A 23,564-nucleotide genomic window follows, 5' to 3' on the forward strand; every position below is an offset into this window, starting at 1 on the left:
CTGGTACCTAGCTTCTTACTCTATTAATACATGTAGTTAGGTCTAGATGAAGTATGACCTAACTAACTCTACATGTTTTTCTGTTATAACACCTTTTCCCCATTGGGTTTTCACCTTTATTGGTCTGTACCATTCTAGAAATACCTAAGATAAGGATATGTATTATTCCAATTCAGTTGTCTCTGCTTTTATCTGATAATTACTGAAAAACATTTTCCATTTCCGTTATGACATTTTCCCATACACTTCAAACTTAATTTAGTCATTAGACATTGGTTTACCTCAGTGATATTTGGGTAGCAATTCGAACTACTTTTGGCTGATTCCCTAGGTCATTTTCTCGTCCACTCACTGCATCCACTAAGAAAATGCGCCGAGTAAGAAGCCACTTGTTAGGACTGCTATCTTTTATTATAAAAAGAGAAAAAGAAGATTGCATTAAAAAATATTCTAGAATTGGTAGATGGCTCTCAAGAAGTTTTTTGAACACATTTAAGATCAAAAAACAAAAGCTACTGTTATAAGAAATTATTGACATCTTTATCTCACTTGAATGTCTTCTAAATGTTTGAATTTTTTAATCAATTGGATTTTATAGCATGGATAACAATGAAAGAAATTAATTAGTCCAAAAAGTAGATTAAGAACAGCTTGAAGAAAAAGCCTCGGGCTGGGAATGTGGCTTAGTGGTAGGGTGCTTGCCTTGCATTCATGAAGCCCTGGGTTCAATTCCTCAGTACCACATAAACAGAAAAAGCCAAATGGCTCAAGTGGTAGAGTGCTAGCCTTGAGCAAAAGAAGCTCAGCACCAGTGACCAGGCCCCTGAGTTCAAGCCACAGGACTGGCAAAAAAAAAAAAAAAGAAAAAGAAAAAGAAAGAAAAAGCCTCATTTTGGCCTGGTGCCAGTGGCTCACACCTGAAATCCTAGTTACTCAGGAGGCTGAGATCTGAGTCAGTGAGACTCATCTCCAATAAACCACTCAGAAAACTGGAAGTGGTACTGTGGCTCAAGTGGTAGAACACTAGAGCTGAGGGACAGCACCCAGGCCTAAATTTCAAGCCTCACGACAAAAAAAAAAAAAAAAAAAAATAGAATCTGCAACCTTCTGTTAGTGGTTTATTAAATTATGCAGGTGATTTATTTACTGATTTGTGGTCAGAAAAAGTATAGTATGTGAGATGTCTTACCTTGGTTAACAAACATTGTGTTGTATTTCAGATTTAGATTTAACACAGGCACGGCCCAAATATTTTGTTGTTGATTTTCATCAGTATATTCAAGGTAAATATCATAAAATATAGGAGTGGGAAAGTCAGTTAAGATCTTAGACATAGGAATCTCACACTGGAAAATAAAATTAAAAATAAAAGTATCACAACTTTTAAAAAGCCTACTTACTATATTTGAAATTTCAGGTTTTCAAAATAAAGTATATCTATGTGTGACTTCTAAAACATGAATTCGTAAATATGATTCTTTTTGAAGGGGAAAAAAACCCAATGCCCTCAAACTGTAACAGTATTGAATTGCTCTGATCTTGACCTCTAGAGCACATATGGAGAAGATAAACCTTCATTCCCAACATTAAATGCACATCAGTGCAGAGGTTTTAAAACCATTATTGTCCAATGGAATAAAATTTCAGTTCTTTTGATGGACAATAATGTCAATGACTTGATTCCCTTTAGCAGAGCTTAACTATTCACTGCTTTCTACAAATCTATGGCCATGTATTCAGAGTAATCTACTGCAGTTCCCAATTATGCTATACCATTCTTTCTCTGATGTTGTAAATGCAGATTCTGCCTGACATTTCCTTATAGGCTGAGTTCTGTTTAATGCAGAATTCTATAATAGTCATTATAGAAGCCCAAGAATCACTTAACTCTGTGAGCCTTTGTATATTTACCTGAGAATTGGTATCTTATACATATCCATGGCACAATTTTTTTTTTTCCGTCAGTAATGGGGCTTGAACACTGGGCATGGGTGCTATCCTTCAGCTCTTCAGCTCAAGGCTAGCGCTCTACCACTTGAGCCACAGTGCCATTTCTGGCCTTTTCTGCTTATGTGGTGATGAAGAATCAAACTCAGGGCCCCATGCATGCAAGGCAAGCTCTCTACGATATTCTCAGCCCTGCAAATTTTTATATTTGTCAATACAGCTGTTTTGCCTACTAGGCTATGAACCTGAGGCCAGGATATATGTAATTACCATGGTTTCAAACCTAACAGAATATTTACTTTACAATTTATCTGATGCAAGACTGCACAAATTATCTAATCTTACTGAGCACCATTTCATTATCTGTGAAGAACAGATGAGAATCTCACATAGATATTTTATGAATCAAATGGGACAATGTACACTGTATTGGGTACTTAACAAGTATTGATTCTCCTAGCCCATGTAAACATACAATAACAGTTCTTTTATAAAATGAAAAAGTAACATATAAGCTATTTAAAAAAAAAAAAGTTAGTTCATTTACATGACAAAATTGTAGAAACTATAAAACAAAAATAACCCTAAATAAAGCCACCCAAGACAACCACTGTTAAAAAAGTTATTTATTTTCTTCAACTGGTTTGCATGATGGTATTTTAGGTTGTGGTTTTGTTCTATGTATGTATATGTGGTATTTTATCAAGAAAACATTTTTATTCACTACTACCTGTCTTTCAGATGTTTAATGGATAACAATATTTCTTTATATTTGAATTCCAAAATGAAAAGTCATGCAAAAAGAAGAAAGGAAGGGGGAAAATAAGAGGGAGAGAAAAAGATGTCTTTTCATTTGTTATTGGGGGTTAGAGTGAAGATACTAAAAATAAGGTCATGTTTTTAACTATTCAAAAGTATCATTACTTTTCAAGACCTGTAATACTAAAAAGAGTAGATAAATAATTGACTATGAGACCCTGAGGATGTTTAAGACCCTATGGATGACAAGGAACTCTCTTCTTCCTGATTAAATTAGTGTTTTCTGTGAACAAATAATAATAAACTATATTAATAATATAGTTTCTTCCCTACTGAGTTCACTGGAGTTCAAAATTTCATATGCCATTCTAATTGTTGCTGATATATTTTCAAAAATAAAGACAAAATGCAGACTGTCCACTGTAGTTCAAACTTACATTTTGTTGATAGGTTGTTCCAAAAGAATAAGCAGCATTTAGTCTTGTCTCTGTATCTGGACAAAGCTTTAGCAAAAGAATACAAGTGATAAATATTTCTTACAAACATTTTCTTTGCTTAGAGTCAAGAGTTTTCTAGATCCCACATGGATATATGCTCTAACACTTACATAATGTAGTAAGGCTAGGATAGCTAAGGGAAATATCTGTGTTATATTTACAGTAAAAACTTAAAAAAAAAAGGTTTAAGAAATTCCTATTTAAGGGATCAGAAAAAAAATTACCAGTGGTTTGTAATTGAGATGCTAGCAATTATCTAGTCTTTACACTTCGTGTTTGCATGAGGCATAATTAAAAAGTATTAGTAATTCTTTAGCTAGAACCATGCTCACCTGTAAAATACCTCCTTCTAAACTTTGCCACTTGAGAAAATTTCCTCTTATATCATAGGAAGCAGCAACAAACTTCAGTTTTGTGTTCTGATTAAAGAAAAACAACAATAAAATAGTCCATTTAAAAGCAACATTATGTAAGATATTTTTATTTTTACTTTTTTAAATTGAAAAATAAATTCAATTATTTTCACACCTAAGAGAACTGTACTTTTTTAACTTAAAAATTATTACTTCAGAATTGAGAGGCAGTATTAGGGACAGAAATTTCCTTTCAAACTTATTAAATAGAGAGGTTTGAACGTGGGGAAAAATATCATTCCTGCATTCTGGCAAGTTTAAAGGGTAGAGGTAGGGCTCAGCATGGTGGCTCATGCTTGTAATACAAACTACTTGGGAGGTAGTGAGAAAGGAAGAATAACATTTGAGAACAGCCACATCAAAGTTAGTGTGAGACCTTATCTCAACAACAATCTAAAAAAGGAAAAGAGCTGAGGACATGGCTTAGTGGTAAAGTGTTCAATTAACGAGCACAAGACCCTGGTATAATCCCCACAGTAAAAGGCGGGAGGTGGATTATAGCCTATAAAGTGCTGGGTCATATCACAGAGACTCATGAAATATTAGGAAATATTTCTTAAAATTAAGAATAGAGATAATTTTGTATTTGGTGGTGGAAGTTCGCATCTCTATTCTACAACTTACTACTTGCTGCTACAATCCAATAACCCAGAGCTAACTATATACTTCAGAAAGATAGCTAACTGCTCTTTAGTTCTTATAAACAGCTGATACCTATAGTTTTGTATCTAATTTTTTAAAATAACCTTAAAAACTTAAGAATTGTGATTAGTAATTTTATTAGCTTTGGAAGTTGCAAATCAAAATGTAGCTATCATTTACTGATTTAGAGACTTGTACCTGGTTTTGTTCTTTAAAACTGTAATTTCTAGGAAGAGGGGTAGTACTGAGTACTTGAGGTGCCAATCCAAGCTTGTCTCCATAAAACAGCCATGGAAGATTCTGTCTCCTAAAAACAATTACATTTGTTCTAATACGAGAAATATCTCTTATTATTAATCTTCATAAAAGTAACTGTGCTGCATTTGATTCAAATGGCAGTTATCCCAAAATATCCTCACCAAAATGGAATCGAATGAACAGTACTTAATCCAGCAGTATTTTCAAAGATATACTGAAATACTCGGCATGCATCAAATGTAGTAGCATCATAAGAATTCATGTTCATCACACAAATATTTCCGAGAGCTTGACAAGATGTTAGGTTGGCATACATCTACAAAACAACAATGGCAAAGAAACATAACATGATATTAATTGTATAATCAAGAGTTGATATGAAAAATAAGCTAATTTTAATTTTATTCATTGTATTAATTCTTTTTTTATTTTCTTGCTTTCAAATACCATTCCAGTAGCTTTGGTAGAAAAGAAATGCTCCATATAGGCAAAAGGAATAAGTACTTTAATTATACATTTTTAGGCTAAAATACAAAGACAAGTAACTGAAAGAATTTAGTAAAATTTAGAACATGAGCTTGGCACCAGTAGATCATGCCTGTAATCCTAGATACTCAGGAGGTTGAAATCTGAGGATCGTGGTTCAAAGCTAGCCCAGGCAGGAAAGCCTCCAATTAACCACCAGAAAACTGGTGCTGTGGCTCAAGTGGTAGAGCACTAGCCTTGAGCTCAATTGCTGAGGGACAGTGCTCAGGCCCAGAGTTCAAGCCCCATGAAAAACCAAAAAAAAAAAAAAAAAAAATATATATATATATATATATATAAAACATGAGAATTAAAAAATCTATTAGGTAGAGGGGCTGGGGGTTTAGCCCAGCGGAAGGGCGCCCACCCGGCACACGCAAGGCCCTGGGTTCGGTCCTCAGCCCTGGAAAAAAAAAAAAAAAAAAAAAACAACAAAAAAAAACCTATTAGGTAGAATATTTACATCTCAAAGAAGAGTAGAGTTTGCATATTTGATTTGACAGATATAATCAAATTCATTTTGTATAAGTACTTTGTTTTATGAACAACCAAACAAGATCAAACTGGGTGTGTTAACCTCTCAACTTCTCTCAACTTTCCCTACCAGGAAAATGCAACTGTCCAAAACTTTAGAGTAGGGTTGGGAAGGTGGCTCAGTGGAAGAGGGCTTGCCTCGTATGCCTGAGGCCCTGGGTTCGATTCCTCAGGACCACATAAGCAAAAAGAAAAACAAGCCGGAAATGGCGCTGTGGCTCAAGTGGTAGAGTGCTAGCCTTGAGCTGAAGAGCTGAGGGACAGCGCCCAGGCCCAGAGTTCAGGCCCCACGACTGGACCCCCCCCCAAAAAAAACACACAAAAAAACAAAACAAAAAGTTTAGAGTGAACTAACTTCTTTTCCTCTCTTTATCCAATTCACCTGTAAATCCTATTGGCTCCATTTTCTAACTATGAAGATAGGCACTTCATTCATTTCTATGGTGCCATTTTGTTCACAGTTCTATTCTCCCTCACTCAGATTATTAAAACAATATTCTCAACAATGGAAACTGCTATGTCCACACCCCAACAAAATCTGTTCTCCATGTATAGCAATACTTTCAAACCTGAAGTAAGATCATGTCTTCCTTTGCACACAAATTCTGCTTTCAGAGGAAAACCCCTTGATCCTTCCCAGAGCCACTTGCTACACTTCTGTACTCATCACTTTCCACTTGCCCTATTCAGTCTGCTGAAGCAGACTGAACTCTTGCTCTGTCACCTTTGGTCCTGCTGTGGTGTCTGCTAAGACCATTCTTCCCCTACACATTTCCATGGTTCATTTCACTTTTAGGTCTTTGCTCATAATACATGCCTGTCCTGACCACCCCTACCTAAAAACAGCATGCCTATACTCTTTTTTTTATGTTCATTACCCTGATTAATTGTCTTCCAAGATCTTAGTGCAATCTGACACTTAAGACTATTAACTCTATGTGGAATTCATTTTTCTGTTTTTTTTTTTTTTTCCTGGAGTATCTAAGCTGATGGAGAATAAGGCCTGCTATACATTAGGAATCAATAAATGTTTACTAATTGGCAAATGTTTACTAAGTGACTTTCCTCAAACTGTCAACTGCTGCCAGATAAGCCTAGAGGTGTCTATTTGTATAATATGAATAATTGTTTCTTTACATACTCTCTGTTAGCCCACCAGAAAGGCTTTATTTTTCCTATAAAATATCCTATCTATGTAGAATATAATATACTTAAGAGAGAAAACTTTTAGGCTAAGAGTGATGCTCAAGTGGTAAAGCACATGCTTAAAAATCTCCAGGTCTGGAGATTTCCCAGGGGCTGGGAAGGTGGCTCAGTGGTGAAGTGCTTGCCTCAGATGCATGAGGCCTGGGTTCAATTCGTCAGCACCACATAAACAGAAAAATGCCAGAAGTGGCTCAAGTGGTAGAGCTCTAGCCTTGAGCTGAAGAGCTGAAGGACAGCGCCCAGGCCCAGAGTTTAAGACTCATGCCCACAAAAAAAAAAAAAAAAAAGAAAAAGAAAAGAAAAAAAACCCTCCAAGACCTGGCTTCAATCTCCAGTACAATAAAAGAAAACTGAGAGAATTTTTATCTGGGTAGAAAATGGCACCACAATTCTTCAAAGAAAATAAGAGTGTTTTTAAAAATTCAGACTTACCGAACATGCAGATGCGGTTGATTGCAAATATTTTGCAAACCATTCTGAATTTAAAGATATACCCTGTGAAGAAAAAATAAAGTTTAAAGTTCAAAGGAAGACTCAACTCTACAGCTTAGATTACATTAATATGTATATTGCTAAATGAAAAATGACTAATGAATCTTTCTTAATGCCAGTAGAAAAATAGAATCTAATGGAATCTTAAGAATTAAGTCTAATTAATATGATTTATTACAGACTGGACTGCATATGAAATGAAAAGAAAAAAAATATGGCTGTAATTCAAAACAACCACATATGCTATTTCACTTATGGAAAAACTAAAAATGGCAAAAAAAAAAAAAAGGAAAGAAAAGAACAAATTTTGACTGGGTTAACATTTGGTTACATTGAGTGAACATTCTGAGTGGTTAACATTTGCTGTCTACAGTTATTATAAATACTTTTCTTTTTTTTAATTAACTTTTTTTTGCAGGTCATGGGGCCTGAACTCTGGGCCTGGGTGCTGTCCCTCAGCTCTTCAGCTCAAGGCTAGTTCTCTACTGCTTGAGCCACAGCGCCACTCCTGTCTTTTTCTGCTTATGTGGTGCTGAGGAATCGAACCTAGGGCCTTGTGCATACAAGGCAAGCCACTCTACCACAGAGCCACCTTCCCAGCCCCTGTAAATACTTTTCAAGATGATACATAACATCTGAGAAAAATGATTTCTAAGGAATGATTTCTAAGAAATAGAATATTTTACAGAGTAATTAACATTTAAAATCTTCCAAAAGGTGCTTCTCAAGCAATAGAGGATATCAGAATCACTGTTGGAACATCTTTCATTCCAAACTGAAATCAAACAGATTCTCCAGGATAAAACAAAGACTTACAGACCCGTAAACCCTATGTGGGAGGTAGAGGTCTAAGGTAAAAAGCAATTGTCTGAGGCTGCCATAGACAAAAACTGTGAGACCTTATCTGAAAAATAAATTACAACAAAAAAGAATGGCTCAAGTAGTAGAGTACTTGCTTAGCAAAACCAAGGCTTTGAGTTCAAACCCTAGTAACACATACATACACACATAGGGCTGTAGATTCTCTGGCTAAGAATAACTGCTTTAATCTATACATCTTTCTAGGAAAAAAAAGCAAAAAACAAAAACAAAAAAATGAAACACACTAAGAAACACATTACAGTAATTAGACATGAACAGATACACAATCAAATTATATGTAACTTGGTACCATATCAAAGAAATGTAAAATAAAAATTGGAAGCACTATTTTCATCTCTCAGGTAAATATTTCCATCTTATGAGATTAATAAATGCATAGAAGAAAGTTTGAAGATACTCATCTAAACAATGATAAAAATGGAAAAGCAATGGCAGAAGGACTTGTAAATGTATGCAAAATGGAGCCACATACAATGAGAGGGTTAAAGCTGCCCAATCATTTTATTTATATTCTAAGCCAGGAATTTAGAAATACTTGGGAAAAATCTAAGACTAAGGATCTATACCACACTAGAAAAGATTCTAAATGATTGGGCATCTCAGACCATGTAGGAAAAGCAAAGTGATTCAACTTGAATTACTTGAAAAAGAAAAAGAAAGCAAATTAGTGGCAGTCAAGTTTGATAATCACACACTAAGACTGGGGAAGAATGCCCAGAAGACAAGCATTTTATTATAGAGGAGTAAATTTTCAGATGATCTCAGAGCTTTCTATGTAAGCTCTTGTTTTAGTATGTATTTTGTCTTTCTGGAACTACTTGGTACTTGTTTGTCACCCCACCAGACTACATTGAAGAAAGAGACTTTTTTTAATTTATCAAGATCCAGATTCTACCATCTCAGTAGCCTCACACTCTTCCCAATCACTCCTACTTCCTTACTGATGATACTACTACCCTGCTGACTATCCCAAGATCTGCCTAGGATTTGTGAGCTCCTCAGTTCCAATACATTTACACCCCAGAGCTAAGATATAGTTCAGTGGTAGAATGCTTGCCTAGCATGCACAAGGTCCTGGGTTTGATCACCAGCACCACAAAAAAGAAGGGAGGGAGGGAGGGAGGGAGGGAGGGAGGGAGGGAGGAAGGAAAGAGAAAGACGTACTGTTAAAATCATACGTTGATGAAAATTCCCTGCAGTGCTGAAACAAACTCCCCCTGTCTTTATATGGAAGGGAAAAAAAGATAAACTTATTTATGGGAAGGTAGAAGTGACTGAATTGAGGAAGGAAGGAAGGCAGGAAGGAAGGAAGGAGGGAGAGAAGGAAGGAAGGAAGGAAAAGAAAAGAGAGAGGGAGGAAGCGAGAGAGAAAAGGAAAGAAGAAAAGCAACAACCTAATTCAACCACTTTTCCTTTTTTCACCTAAGCCTTGTTACCATCACTGTTTGCTGAAAAAGCTCAGTCAGTTCTCAGTGCTCTCATCTATAAAACAAGGAATCTGGATGAATGGATAAAAAGAGTCACAATTTCTTCTAGGTGCCACTTATAGGCACTGCAGTGTAAGCAAGTATAGTATCTGATTTACAGATAATAAACTCAAGTTTAGAAATGGTAAGTAGTCCAAAGTCCAAGGACACAAAATTAATCATTGGTAAATCTAGGGTTAAAATCTAGAGTCTGTGGAGCTCTAATCTATAATATATTGTTTTGTTTTGGTCAGTCCTGGGCTTGAACTCAGAGCCTGAACACTGTCCCTGAACTTTTTTTGCTCAAGGCTAGCACTCTACCACTTGAGCCACAGCACCACCTCCAGCTTTGTCTGTGTATGTGGTACTGAGGAATCAAACCCAGGGCCTCATGCATGCTAGGCAAGCACTCTACCACTGAGCCACCTTCCCAGCCCTATATTACAATTTTTATAGGACCTACATTGGACATTTTCAGTTTAAACAGTGAAATTCACTGGAAAAGCAAGGAGCATAGACAAGCTAGCACTATACTTATAAATTATAAGGCTGAGCTGGAGGACTAATATTTCTTAGGTTAATTCTGTTTCAAAGTGACATACACAGAAATACTTTGCATTTCAGCCTGAAATTAACCAAAGTAATGCAGAAAATGTCTTCATGACTTAACAAAATAGTAAAGCATACTTACAAGCTTTCCTTGACGTACTGTTGAAATTATACGCTGATGAAAATTCCCTGCAGTGCTGAAACACAATCCCCCTGTCTTTATATGGAAGGAAAAAAAAGATAAACCTATTTATGGAAGGTAGAAGTAACTGAAATGAGAATATATACTTTATCAATGTGATTATCCTTACTAGAATGTTTGGTCCTAAACATGCACAGGACTTGCTGGTATTGATGAATGTTGGACCACATCGGACACACCTGTTTGACATTAAAAAAATAATTTTGAATGTGGGCATAGTTCAAGTGGTAGAGCATGTGCCTAGCAAGTATGAGGCCCTGAGTTCAGTCCTCAATACTACAAATTTTTTTTAAGTTAGTAAATTATAACATACATAATTTGAGAACTACTAGTCTTCCTAAATGCCAATAAAACAGATTAACTCACTATACTGTTACTTAAACAAAATAGCAACACTGATTTACTTTTATATCATTTTTGTGTTGTATAAAACAATAAAATTAAACAATAGTAGGATTATTTTCCCAACTATATTCATGGGAATATATATAGAATGAATAATACTGAAGGGTACCCATTGTAAAGTCAATCAAGTTACAAAAGAGCCTAATAATCTCATATAAATTAAATCAATTTTTACAGGTAGTCATATCAAATATACTTTTTTTGTTGTTGTCGGTCATGGGGCGTGAACTCTGGGCCTGGGTGCTGGCCCTCAGCTCTTCAGCTCAAGGCTAGCACTCTACCACTTGAGTCACAGTACCACTTCAGGTTTTCTGGTGGTTAATTGGAGATAAGAGTCTCATGGACATTCCTGCCGGGGCTGGTTTTGAACCACAATCCTCAGATCTTGGCCTCCTGAGTAGTTAGGATTACAGGCATGAGCTATTGGCACCCAGCTTCAAATATACTTTTCTTATTTTATCTGCCACAAAGTAAAAAGGTATCATAAGCTAAAAAGATGAGTATTATTCCCTCTTGAAACCTACTCTTAAATATATTAGGCTTGGGAAGTATTACAAGGGGAAAACCTCGGGTTTAGTAGGCAGTTTTGGATGCTGCAACTCAGGTCAATCTGTTGATACTATATAAAATAGTGTTACAATGTTATATATTACTATTTCTATGTAACATTATTATATATAAAGGAAAGGTTCCGTACCATATTTGGGGCATAATTATACTTCAGGCTATATAAAAACTAAATAATAACAAACAAAAATAACTTTTGCTAAGTGACTAATGTTACACTGTGCTAAGAACTTACTGGCTTTTTTTTTTTGTTTTTGGTGGGGGGGATCCTAAGGCTTGAACTCTGGCCATTGTGCCTGAGCTTCTTTTGCTCAAGGTGAGCACTCTACCACTTGAGCCACAGCATCACTTCTGGCTTTTCTGAGTAATTTATTGGTGATAAGAGGCTCATGGAGTTTCCTGCTTGGGCTGGCTTTGAACCATGATCCTCAGATCTCAGCTTCCTTTGTAGTTAGGATTACAGGCATGAGCCACCAGTGCCTGGCTACCCATTTATTTTTTAGTCATTATTCTTCACAAAGTGGGTGGTACATTTCCACAAAGGACTGGGACTTACTGAGCTACTAATGTCAAACAACTATAAACTTCACCAAGATTTGAACCTTAACCTCCCTTCTGTTCTGGGCCTCAGCTTCTACATATGTTAATATTTACCTCTACCCTCCTTTGGATCATGAGTAACAAGTGATATGACAGGAAAATACTTTTCCAAAATGCAAAAAATGTAAGATGATAACAAATATCAATCGATATTAATATATATTTACAATAAATTACAAAAATGTAAGGTGACACTAATAAAGTCAGCTCCTAGTGTATTACTAACCTGTTTCCTAAAGTGTTTGCTTCTGTGAAAGAATTTTCATTTTTGTCACAAAGCTCACAAGTTGCTTGGGATAACAATGTTCCATTGACATTTCTTTCCACTAAAACAATTGAAAAGTAAAATTAAGATATAACTCATAATAAACAGATAAACTTCTATATACTCAGAAATATTAAATAAACTCACCTATAATTATTAAAATAATTATCAAAGCACATTGTTTACATAATAGGCATGTCAAGCAATCACTATAATAAAAGTATAGAAAGGGAAAGTAGTCCCCATTCCCATATGAAGAAATAAAAAAACTAATTTTTCAAGTCATAATAACAAATCAATTAACATTTTTCTTCAAAAATTTCCTACTGTCATGATGGGATGGGGAAACAGTATTTGTAGGGACTGCTATAACTTGAGGGGCTTCTGATAATGCCTATTGAAATCTTAAATTCAAATATTCTATGCAGCATTACAATTTTCTTTTCAGACATATAACCTACAGACATACTTGTACATGTGTATAAAGATATTCATTGAGGCATTATTTGTTAGAAAACAATCAATACCTAACAGAATATCTAACAGCGTATCTCTATGCTATAAAATACTGTGGAAGGGCTGGAAGGTGGCTCAGTGGTAGAGCGCTTGCCTTGCATGCATGAGGCCCTAGGTTCAATTCCTCAGTACCACATAAGCAGAAAAAGCCAGAAGTGGCAATGTGGCTCAAGTGGTAGAGCACTAGCCTTGAGCTGAAGAGCTGAGGGATAGCATCCAGGCCCAGAGTTCAGGCCCCACAACTGACAATAAATAAGTAATAAATAAATAAAATAAAATAAAATAAAATACTGTGGAAAAGATGTAAAAGAATGATATAGACATAACTGGTATGCCTGTATTCTTAGCAGACAGGAGGCTGTGGCAGGAGGATTGAGAATTCAAGGTTTGAGGTCACCCTGGGCTAATATGGTCAGAACCTATTTCAAGATTTTTTCCACTCTTACCCTTCTACACTCAGTTCTTCACTCTACAGGCAAGATTGTTACCAGTTTCTTATGAATCCAGAAATAGGTTATGCAAATATAAGCACATACACATATACATAATTACAAGTACTCAATAAATATTGGTGGATAAAGGAATAAATAATGCCTCTTCCTTTTCTGTTCAACATAACTTGGATTTCTTTCTACAGCAAGATGTGGAAAGCTTTCTCATTATTTTCTGTGGCTGTATTCTCTGCCACTGTATACATATACCATAGTTATCTCCTCTTGGTAGATTGTTACACTGTTTATAATCTTTTTAGGAATAATGCAGCCTCAAAATCTATGTATGCATACCCTTCTTCAGACATACCATTAAATATCTGAATGAGAAATTTCTAGATGAGCAATGATTAAACAAAGATGGCCTGAATTTTAAAATTTGGTAAATGTTGTCAATTTGTTCTCCCAAAAGGTTATACCAATTTCCAATTGTTCAGTAATATATGAATGACTTCCTTTACAAAAAAATTTAAAGACCTGTTAATTTAAAATCTAATTTCTGTCAGCAATGAGGGGAAAAAGCTGAGAGTCCCTGAGTCCAAGCTTCATATAGGCATGGGTAAAAAAAATTAAATAATATTATAAATCACCAAACTATTTAACGTTCATTATAAAACAAACTCAAGTAAAAAATCACCACCACCATTTTATTTAAAAAAAAAAAAAGTAATCTTACCTAAAATTTGTCCAGGGGGACACTGGCATTTTCCTTCTGCAGTTAAGTCACTAGGGCAAGAAATACAGTTCCAGCCATCTTCAGTAACACCTTTCTAAATTAAAAACAAAACAAAAACTTCTTAATTTTTTCGAGCCTTTTACTCTTGCTTAGCTTTTCTGATCAAAACTAGCACTTTATTACTGGAGCCACTCCTCCGCTTTCACTTTTTTTTTTTTTTTTTCCGGTCCTTAGGCTTGAACTCTAGGTCTGGGTGCTGTCCCAGAGCTCTTCAGCTGAAGATGAGCCCTCTACCACTTGAGTCACAGCGCCACTTCTAGTTTTCTGGTAGTTTTTTATTGGAGATAAGAGTTTCACAGAGGGAGAGAAGGTGGCTTGGTGGTAGAGTGCTTGCCTTGCATGCTTGAGGCCCTAGGTTCAATTCCTCAGTACCACATAAGCAGAAAAAGCCAGAAGTGGCAATGTGGCTCAAGTGGTAGAGCACTAGCTTTGAGCTGAAGAGCTGAGGGACAGCGTCCAGGCCCAGAGTTCAAGCCCCACGACCAGACCCCCTGTCCCCAGAAAAAAAAAAAAAAGAGTTTCACAGACTTTCCTGCCCCAGCTAGTTTTGAACTGTGATCCTCAGATCTCAGCCTCCTGAGTAGCTAGGATTACAGGTGTGAGCCACTTATGCCCAGCCCACTTCCACTTTTTACTGGTTAACTGGAGATAAAAACCGTTGGATTTGTCTGCCCAGGATGGCTTTGAATCAGCACCCTTACATCTCAGCTGAGTAGTTAAGATTACAGGTATGAACATGCAGAAAACTAAAAGTGGACCCCAGCCTATCACCATGCACCAACATCAACTCAAAATGGATTAACGACCTTAACATTAAACCTGAATCTCTGAAACTACTGCAGGACAGAGTAGGAGACACACTTGAACTTATAGGCACAGGCAGGAACTTCCTGAACAGAGTCCCAGGGTCACAACAAATTAGAGAGAGACTTGACAAATGGGACTACCTTAAAATAAAAAGTTTCTGCACAGCTAAAGCTATAGCAACCAAGCTAGAAAGACAATCAATTAACTGGGAAAAAAATATTTACCAGCCATATATCAGACAAGGGGTTAATATCCAGTATATTCAGGAACTCAAGAAACTAATCCCTACCAAATCCAACAAACCAATTACTAAATGGGCAAGGACACTAAAGAGAGACTTCTCAGAAGAGATAAAAATGGCAAAGAAACACATGAGGAAATGTTCACCATTCCTGGTTGTGAAGGAAATGCCAATAAAGACAACCCTGAGATAACACCTTACCCCAGTCAGAATGTCCCACATCCTCAAGTCAGCCAACAACAAATGCTGGAGGGGATGCGGAGAAAGAGGAACCATATTACACTGCTGGTGGGAATGTACACTTATACAACCACTTTGGAAAGCAGTCTGGAGGGTCCTCAGAAAGCTAAATATTGACCTCCCTTATGACCCAGTCATACCACATCTAGGCATCTATGCTAAACAACAGGAACTAGTATACAAGGACACAAGCACCTCTGTGTTTATTGCAGCACTCTTCACAATAGCCAAGATATGGAAACAACCCAGATGTCCCACCACAGATGAATGGATCCAAAAATTGTTATATACAATGGAATAATATGCAGCCATTAGAAAGGACAAAATAATGGCATTTGCAGGGAAATGGATAGAGCTAGAAGAAATCATGTTGAGTGAGGCAAGCCAAGAGCAAAGGGACAAATGGCACATGGTCTCCCTGATAAGTGGATGTTAAATCCAAAACGTAAGGTGATATGACAAAATTAACAAGATTTAAGAAACAAAGGACTTCCACTCATCTGGTCCAATCACTACTAATAACTCCATGCTGCTGATCACATATATGGTATATATGTGCACACCAGAGGGAAACCAGGAGGATGACACAGAACTAGAGGGAATCAGGGAAAAACATACAACAGTGAGACCCATCAGCTGGTCTGGACATTGATCAAAATGAACTAAACAACTCAATGGCAGCGATGGGAGGAAGGGAACAAGTGGTGAACAGGGAATAGCTGATGCTATGTAAAACAAAAGAAATGTACTTATCATCCAATGTGGAAGAAATAACTGTATTGCAAAGCTCATAGAACTCATAAATGTTATAGACCACGATAGACAATTTGCCCCATGAAAATTAGAATGTGTTTGTGACTTTAACTAAGCATCATTATCCCACAATACTGTGAAATTTGGGAAATTATGTAATCACTTAATCACAATAAAAAACTTGAAAGAAAAAAAAAGATTACAGGTATGAGCCACTGCACCTGACATTTCTCTTTTTCTTTTTCTTTTTTTGTGTGGCAGTCCTGGGGTTTGAATTCATGGCTTGTGCACTGTCCTTGAGCTTGAAGGCTAGAGTTCTACCACTTGAGACACAACTCTCCTTCCAGCTTTTATAGTGGCTAACTGGAGATAAGAGCCTCATAGAATTTCCTGCCCAGGTTGGATTTGAATTAAGCTTCCTGAGAGGCTAGGAGTAGGTATGAGCCATTGATGCCTGGCAACTTTTTTCTTACTAGATCATGTTAATTTAAAATTTTTTTTTCATTCAATTTTTCATTCACAAATATAAACGATAATAAAATTCAACAAGATCTGACCAACAGAGTTGGTTGATAGCTTTGTCTTACCTGTTCTGAAATACTCTATATTTAAAATTTTAAGGCCGGGAGCCGCACCTGTAATCCTAACTACTCAGAAGGCTGAGATCTGAGGATCATGGTTCAAAGCCAGACCAGCAGGAGAGTCTGTGAGACCAGAAAACTAGAAGTGGTGCTGTGGCTCAAGTGGTAGAGCTCTCACCTTGAGCTGAAGAGCTCAAGGACAGCATCCAGGCCCTGAGTTCAAGCCCCAAGATTGCCAAAAAAAAGAGTAAAGATTCAAGAATATTAGTTTTAAAATTTTAAGTTATGATTCAGAATGAGTGAACTTTATGACCTATAAATTATACAAAAAGATGGGACTCTTTCCTTTTAGCCGTAAATAAATTGTACACTAATAAAGGTTTGTGGTAAAGTCTGACATCATTCAAAATTGAACCTCTTATACTAGATGGTATAGGAAAAACCTAGAATATTATTACATAAGTTACAAATATGAAACTAATACAATGGTAAACACAAAATAATGCCATAAATTATCTTAAATTTTTATTGAAAAAAGAAATAGACATGAACTTTACTGCCTGGGTTGGCTTCCAATCAGGATCCTCAGATCTCAGCTTTCTAAGTAGTTAGGATTACAGGCATAAACCACTGGTGCCTGGCTAGGATCATTTTCTTTTTATTGGTAGCTTTTTGTCAAGTTCTCAGCTCAGACTATTATTTCCAAAAATATCAAAATGACAACCAGATATAGCCATAATGAAGACCTTTAAATTGGCCCAACTGGTAACTTTCCATTAAGTTTTCAGATTTATTTTAGTATGACAATGAGAAGAAACATTACTACAAAAATCGGAAGTATCACTCAGAGCATTTCTAAAAATGATCAGAAAATGTATTTTAGCTTAGAATTATCCTATATAATAAGCACTATTTACTATTTTCCCCCAAATTATATAATGACATGCAAGAAAACAGCAAGACATAATTTAACTATTTCTTGATACAGTTGGCATTACACAAACTTATTACTTTAGATACCATTATGAACATCAATCCTCAAATAAAACTGTTGACACAGTAAGTCTATAACACTGACTTAATGTATACCAATGAATATCCTTAGTTGTTCCACATATGTGATACTTGTCTACTTTCCTTATAACTGAGTTACTTTATGAGGAAAAATTAAAAGTACAAAATTTTAGGCCTTGTTTTGTTTACAGCAGACTAAACATTAATGAGATATATTTCTGTAACTTTTTTCTAAGTTTACTTTTCAAAATATATTCTAGTAAGTATAAAGTTGGCTTAATCATTTTAAAGTTTGTGGGAAATGAAGTAAATGCTATATTGAAGTTAAAGACACTTATTACATCTCCCAAAAAAGTAACTTTAAATTCTTTCATACCATGTTTTCCGGGCACTTTTTACAAGTAATGGCAGATCCTCCAAGATTAGAGATCATCTGAAATCCTGGTAGGCAAACACATGAAGTTCCTAAAATGAAAAGAGTCAAGTTTTTATTTTATTTTTTATTATTTTATAAGGCGTGGGGCTTGAACTCTGGGCCTAGGTGCTTTCCCTGAGCTCTTCATCACCAAGCTAGTGCTCTACTACTTGAGCCACAGAGCCACTTCTGGTTGTCTGGTGGTTAACTGGAGATAAGAGACTCACAGACTTTCCTGCCTGAGCTGGCTTCGAACCTTGATCCTCATTTCTCAGCCTCCTGAGTAGCTAGGATTACAGTGTGAGCCACTGATGCATCAAACAGTCAATTTTGTACTTGAGAAATAAAAAGAAACTCCAACAGAGAGAACTTTCTTTGTATGTGCCAGTCCTGGGGCTTGAACTTGGGGCCTGGGTGCTGACTCTGAGCCTTTCTTTTTGTTCAAGGTTAGTGCTTTACCATTTGGAGTCATAGCTCCACTTTTGGCTTGTTAGTGGTTAATTGGAGATAAAAGAATCAGAAAATTTCTTGCCTGGCTGGCTTTTAAAGGAGATCCTCAGACATCAACATCCTGAGTAACTAGGATCACAGGTGTGAGCTACCAACTGCCTAGCAGAACTTTTAATAATTCTTAAAATCTTGAGAAATTGTACATATTGGTTAACAGAAAAATTCTGGAGGGCTGGGAAGGTGGCTTAGTGGTAGAGTGCTTCCTGGGTTTGATTTCTCAGTACCACATAAATAGAAAAAGCCAAAAGTGGTGCTGTGGCTCAAGTGGTAGAATGCTAGCTTTGTGCAAAAAGAAGCTCCGGGACAGTGCCCAGGCTGTGAGTTCAAGACCCAGGACTGGCAGAAGAAAAAGAAAAAGAAAAACTCTGGAGCCAATATTGTCTGGTTTCAAAATTCTAAAAATTAGACTTCTTGAGTTCCAGTCTTAGTTCTCCTACTTAGCTGCATCACATTGAGCAAGTTTCTGAGTTTCTTTCTCTGTATCTGAAGAAAAGAACAGTACCTATCACAATGAATTCTATATTATATGTAAAATTCTTAGAGATATATCTGGCAATAGTGGGTATCACATTGCTACTATTTAAGTTAAAGCAAAACTAAATTATTAAAAGCTATTTAACCTCTATTGAAAAAAAGAAAAATATACATTTATGTCATTAAACCATAAACATTTAATTCATTTTAATTCAGTCTTATTAGGAAATTTGACTTCTCTCAAATAAATTAGCCTCTGTTTCAAAAGGTAGTCAGTACACATTAGAAGATAATTATTCAGCCAGGCATAGGTGGCTCATCCTGTAATCCTAGCTACTCAGGAGGCTGAGATCTGAGGATCACGGTTCAAAGCCAGCCGGGGCAGGAAAGTCCGTGAGACTCTTATCTCCAATAAACCATCAGAACACCAGAAATGGCGCTGTGGCTCAAGTGGTAGAGTGTTCTCCTTGAGCTGAAGAGCTGAGGGACAGTGTCCAAGCCCAGAGTTCAAGACCCACGACCGACAAAAAAAAAAAAAAATAATTGTTCAGGCCGGGCGCTGGTGGCTCACGCCTGTAATCCTAGCTACTCCGGAGGCTGATATCTGAGAATCGCGGTTCAAAGCCAGCCCGGGCAGGAGAGACCATGAGACTCCTACCTCCAATAAACCACTAGAAAACCGGAAGTGGCGCGCTAGCTCAAGTGGTAGAGCGCTGGCCTTGGGCTGAAGAGCTGAGGGACAGCGCCCAGGCCCAGAGTTCAAGCCCCACGGCCGACCAAAAAAAAAAAAAAAAAAGATAATTATTCAGCTAGATAGACAAGGATAGCATGGCAGCATTCTCTAAGGGGCTGTTTAAGTGGAAACATTACCCATGGGAGTCTATGTAGCACAACACATACAGTTATCTCCATTCATAAATATGAAACCAATTAATGTTCAGGCCTTACATGTTATAGATTGAAATGTTTTCTCATCCATATTTCCTAACCCGGACAGCATAATGTGCACCACGCAATGACTTCAAAAGGATATATTAAATCTGAAAATGTTAATTCCATGGATGGCTAATTTAAGACTGAAAACATTTTAAGACTTTCACTTATGGGAAAAGATGTATCCTGGGAAGTTTTAGTGAGAACTGAGAACAAATAGTATACGTTTTAGGAGGAAAAATAAGCCCGATTTATAAAGATTTTAAGAGCAATCAGAAACGTTGCACAATAAAAGTGAACACAATCTTACTAGGAAAACTATATACAGGAAATGCATGGGCTGAGACTGTGAGGGTGGCCTGGTGAATTCTCCCAGTTTCCATTTTGGGTGACACCGACCATGTCCCAGCGTCCCTGGGCTTCAGTTTCGTTAAATGTTCAGTAAAGAGACTGGACCAGTCATACGTAAGGGGTTCTAAATTTTGGAGATCTACAAAGCAAAATGAAGGGATATCAACGTTTATCGATGCTACTTCCCATTTCCTCTCTCATCTTTCCTGTCACTAGTACAAGGCGGGATGTTACTTTGGTCAGGTCCAGCCCAGAATCATCTCACCCCGGGCATCTGGCCTCTGGTGGGCTCCACACGGCACACAGGAGAGCGCAGAGATATCGAAATACTGGTCGTGGCCGCAGGACTCCGGCTTCCGGAAAGGAAAGGAGAAGGCCTGGGTCAGTGAGACGCGACCGAGGACCATGAGGAGGAACGCAGTCACAGCCCTGGCGGATAAGACGGACCAAACCGCCATGGCTACCTCAGCCCCAGCGCGCGTCTCCATGGTACCCACACCCGCAACTGCGCAGTCTCCAGGTTCCCGGCAGGCGCTGCGGCGACTCCGCCAAGCTGATTGGATCATTCAGGTTCCGGGAATCCCGGCTGACTGGTTGGTTGCTAGGCTACAGGACGCGCGGGAAGGTGCTGCCTCCCAGAGACCCAGGCAGGCACCTATTTAATCCTTAAGGAATGCCTTGCATGGCTGAGACTCCGGAAACAATAGCACAGCAAAGGAATATCTGATTAGAACAACTAAACCAAATCTAAGAACTGTCATCCAGACTCGCTGGTGGCTCAACCATATTTAATCCCTGCTATTCACTGAGGCTAGCTGTTCCAAGAGAGCTCTAGCAAGGTAAGTCCTGGAAACTCTCATCTCCGATTAAACACACACACACACACACACACACACACACACACACACACACACACACACACACACACACACACACACACACACGCCAAAAGTAGGAATGAAGGTATGGGTCAAGTGATAGAACACCTAGCATTGAGCAACAGTTAAGGGGGGCAGAGTTCAAGCCCCACTCCAGGCACCAAATAAAAGTAGTTTTATGAAACAATTAAATAATATTTATGTCAGAATGTATCCACACTATGCAGTTTTCATGGGAAATAAATGTATGTTGACAAATGTTGGGTTTAAAAAGCAAAATAAAGACCTATAATGTTTACAAATGCTAGTTCTCATTCTCTTCTACTCTCTCCTGTCACCTGCTGTTGCTCTTTCATCTCCCTTTCTATTTCTTTTATCTTCGCTATCTGGGCTGTCTAGATACTACCCTGAAAACTATCCCTCACCCTTGAGAGGTGAAGGACTGGCACTAAGAAAAGGGAATTACTGACAACATTTTTTTTTGTTGTTGTTTATCATGGGATTTGAACTCAGGGCCTGGACACTGTCCCTAAGCTCTTTTTGCTCAAGGCTAGCCCTCTATCACTTTGAGCCACTGCTCCACTTCCAGTTTTCTGGTGGTTAATTGGAGATAAGAGTCTCAAGTGTAATAACCCGGGGAATCAGCTTTGCCCCCTCATCTATGGGTGGACCCATGGCCCCTGGAAGGGGCGGGGCATCAAGAAGCCAGCCTCACTGCTCTGCAGACTGGAGGGGGCTGGGTCTCCAGAGACTGACATTGCTACCCCCGGGGTGTGCCACCGGAGAGGCGGGGCATGCCGCTGATAGGGGGGGGGATGAATGTACTGCTGGAGAGGGTGGGGTGTCAAACCCCGCAGGGGCAGCTTGGGGGAGGGGTATGAATGGTGGTTGGAAACCTTTAGGCACATGAAACTGTGAGTCCTGTTAGAGTGAAGAGAGAGCTGGAGGGGAAAGCCTGCCACAGCAGAGCAGGGCAGGTCTGTGGAGGCAGGGTAAGCCTCCTCAAAAGGTCATTCGGGGCTTCCTGGAGAAGCCTTTTGGGACCTCCTCAAGAGGTCACTTAGGATCTTCCTCTAGAGAGGTCTGTGGAAAGGCACCAACTGGAGAGAACAGGACAGGCCTGTGGAGAGTGGAGAGGTGTGCAGAGGAGGAAGGAAAGAAAAGGAAAAGCCTTCCCCTTTGGAGGTTTGTAGACCAACTAATAAAGGTCGGGGCTGCCCACTGGAAGCATGGAGGTTTTGTGGTAGAGGCTGCTCTTAGTTCTGGGTATCTAGCTCAGGACAAGGTAGTTGCAGGCCCCTTTCTGGTGTAAATAGCGTAAATAATTTTTTGTCACCTTTAACTGTGCCTTGAAGGATTGTCTCCCTCTTTAGAGGTCATAATTCAAGGAAATATGGCTTAGTGGTAGAGTGCTTGCGTAGCATGCATGAAGCCTTGGGTTTGATTCCTCAGTAACACATAAACAGAAAAAGCAGGAAGTAGCACTGTGGCTCAACTGGTAGAATGGTAGTCTTGAGCAAAAGGAGCTCAAAAACAGCACCCAGGTGTCTTGGGTTCAAGCCCCAGGACTGAAAAAAAAAGTCTCAAGGATCTTTCTGGCCAGGCTGGCTTTGAACCGTGATCCTCAGAGCTCAGCCTCCCAAATAGCACAGTTACAATTTCGAGGGCTTAGGGTACAGCTCAGTAGAAGGGTGATTGCCTACGATGACCCAGGTACTGGGTTTGATCCCTGGCACCACAAAATATCTCACTGATTTAAATATGCAATATTGTAATATTACCATAGCTTAATAACTGGGAAAAAACAACAACTTTCCTTTGAGACTTTTGTTTTTCTACTTTCATTGTTTTGAACCTAGAAAATCATGTGCTTAAAATGAAATAATCCTGGGCTGAGAAGGTGGCTCAGTGGTAGAGTGCTTGCCTTGCATGCATGAGGCCCTGGGTTCGATTCCTCAGCACCACATAAGCAGAAAAAGCTGGAAGTGGTGCTGTGGCTCAAGTGGTAGAGCTCTAGCCTTGAGCTGAAGAGCTGAGGGACAGCCCCCAGGCTCAGAGTTCAAGCCCCAGGACCGACAAAAGAAAAAGAAAAAGAAATCAGCCTAATTGTTTTTTTAAAGTAAATCTACATGTGCCACGATGTTGTATTTCAAGGAGACAACCTTGGAGACTAGCTTTCAAATATTTTGGTAAAAAAATTAATATTTAAATCTCATTTATATTTTGTTGTATTCATTCAGATTATTGTTGTATTTTAACTCTCACTTTCTCCCCCAATAAAATAACCTGGAACATTTGAAGCTACATCATTTAGAAATATTAACTTGATTTTGCTTTCCCAAGAAAGTACAAATTTTGCAATAATAATAATAATAATTTGTCCTTTTATAATCTGTGTGTGTTTAATGGATGTGG

General features: G+C 38.0%; 1 protein-coding gene across 2 annotated transcripts in view; it reads right to left on the bottom strand.

Moving 5' to 3' along the window:
• Tmem67 (transmembrane protein 67) overlaps positions 1–23,564 on the bottom strand; it is a 53,516-nt gene that overhangs the window by 24,985 nt on the left and 4,967 nt on the right. Inside the window, exons 3-15 of one of the 2 annotated variants that reach the window (XM_042673228.1) lie at positions 20,537–20,624; positions 17,965–18,053; positions 13,893–13,986; positions 12,171–12,270; positions 10,482–10,551; positions 10,313–10,387; positions 7,214–7,276; positions 4,678–4,832; positions 4,457–4,565; positions 3,536–3,622; positions 3,144–3,209; positions 1,190–1,346; positions 282–405 (exon numbers count right to left, since the gene is read on the bottom strand). In XM_042673228.1, coding sequence (XP_042529162.1) covers positions 282–405; positions 1,190–1,346; positions 3,144–3,209; positions 3,536–3,622; positions 4,457–4,565; positions 4,678–4,832; positions 7,214–7,276; positions 10,313–10,387; positions 10,482–10,551; positions 12,171–12,270; positions 13,893–13,986; positions 17,965–18,021 — 1,157 coding nt within the window. In that variant the 5' untranslated portion in view covers positions 18,022–18,053; positions 20,537–20,624. Of the gene's footprint in view, positions 1–281; positions 406–1,189; positions 1,347–3,143; positions 3,210–3,535; positions 3,623–4,456; positions 4,566–4,677; positions 4,833–7,213; positions 7,277–10,312; positions 10,388–10,481; positions 10,552–12,170; positions 12,271–13,892; positions 13,987–17,964; positions 18,054–20,536; positions 20,761–23,564 lie in introns of those variants that run through there. The other variant, XM_042673227.1, reaches the window with a different exon arrangement.

Source organism: Dipodomys spectabilis, unplaced genomic scaffold, assembly GCF_019054845.1.
Source record: "Dipodomys spectabilis isolate Male_0828 unplaced genomic scaffold, ASM1905484v1 ptg000783l, whole genome shotgun sequence".
In the NCBI taxonomy this organism is placed as follows: domain Eukaryota; kingdom Metazoa; phylum Chordata; class Mammalia; order Rodentia; family Heteromyidae; genus Dipodomys; species Dipodomys spectabilis.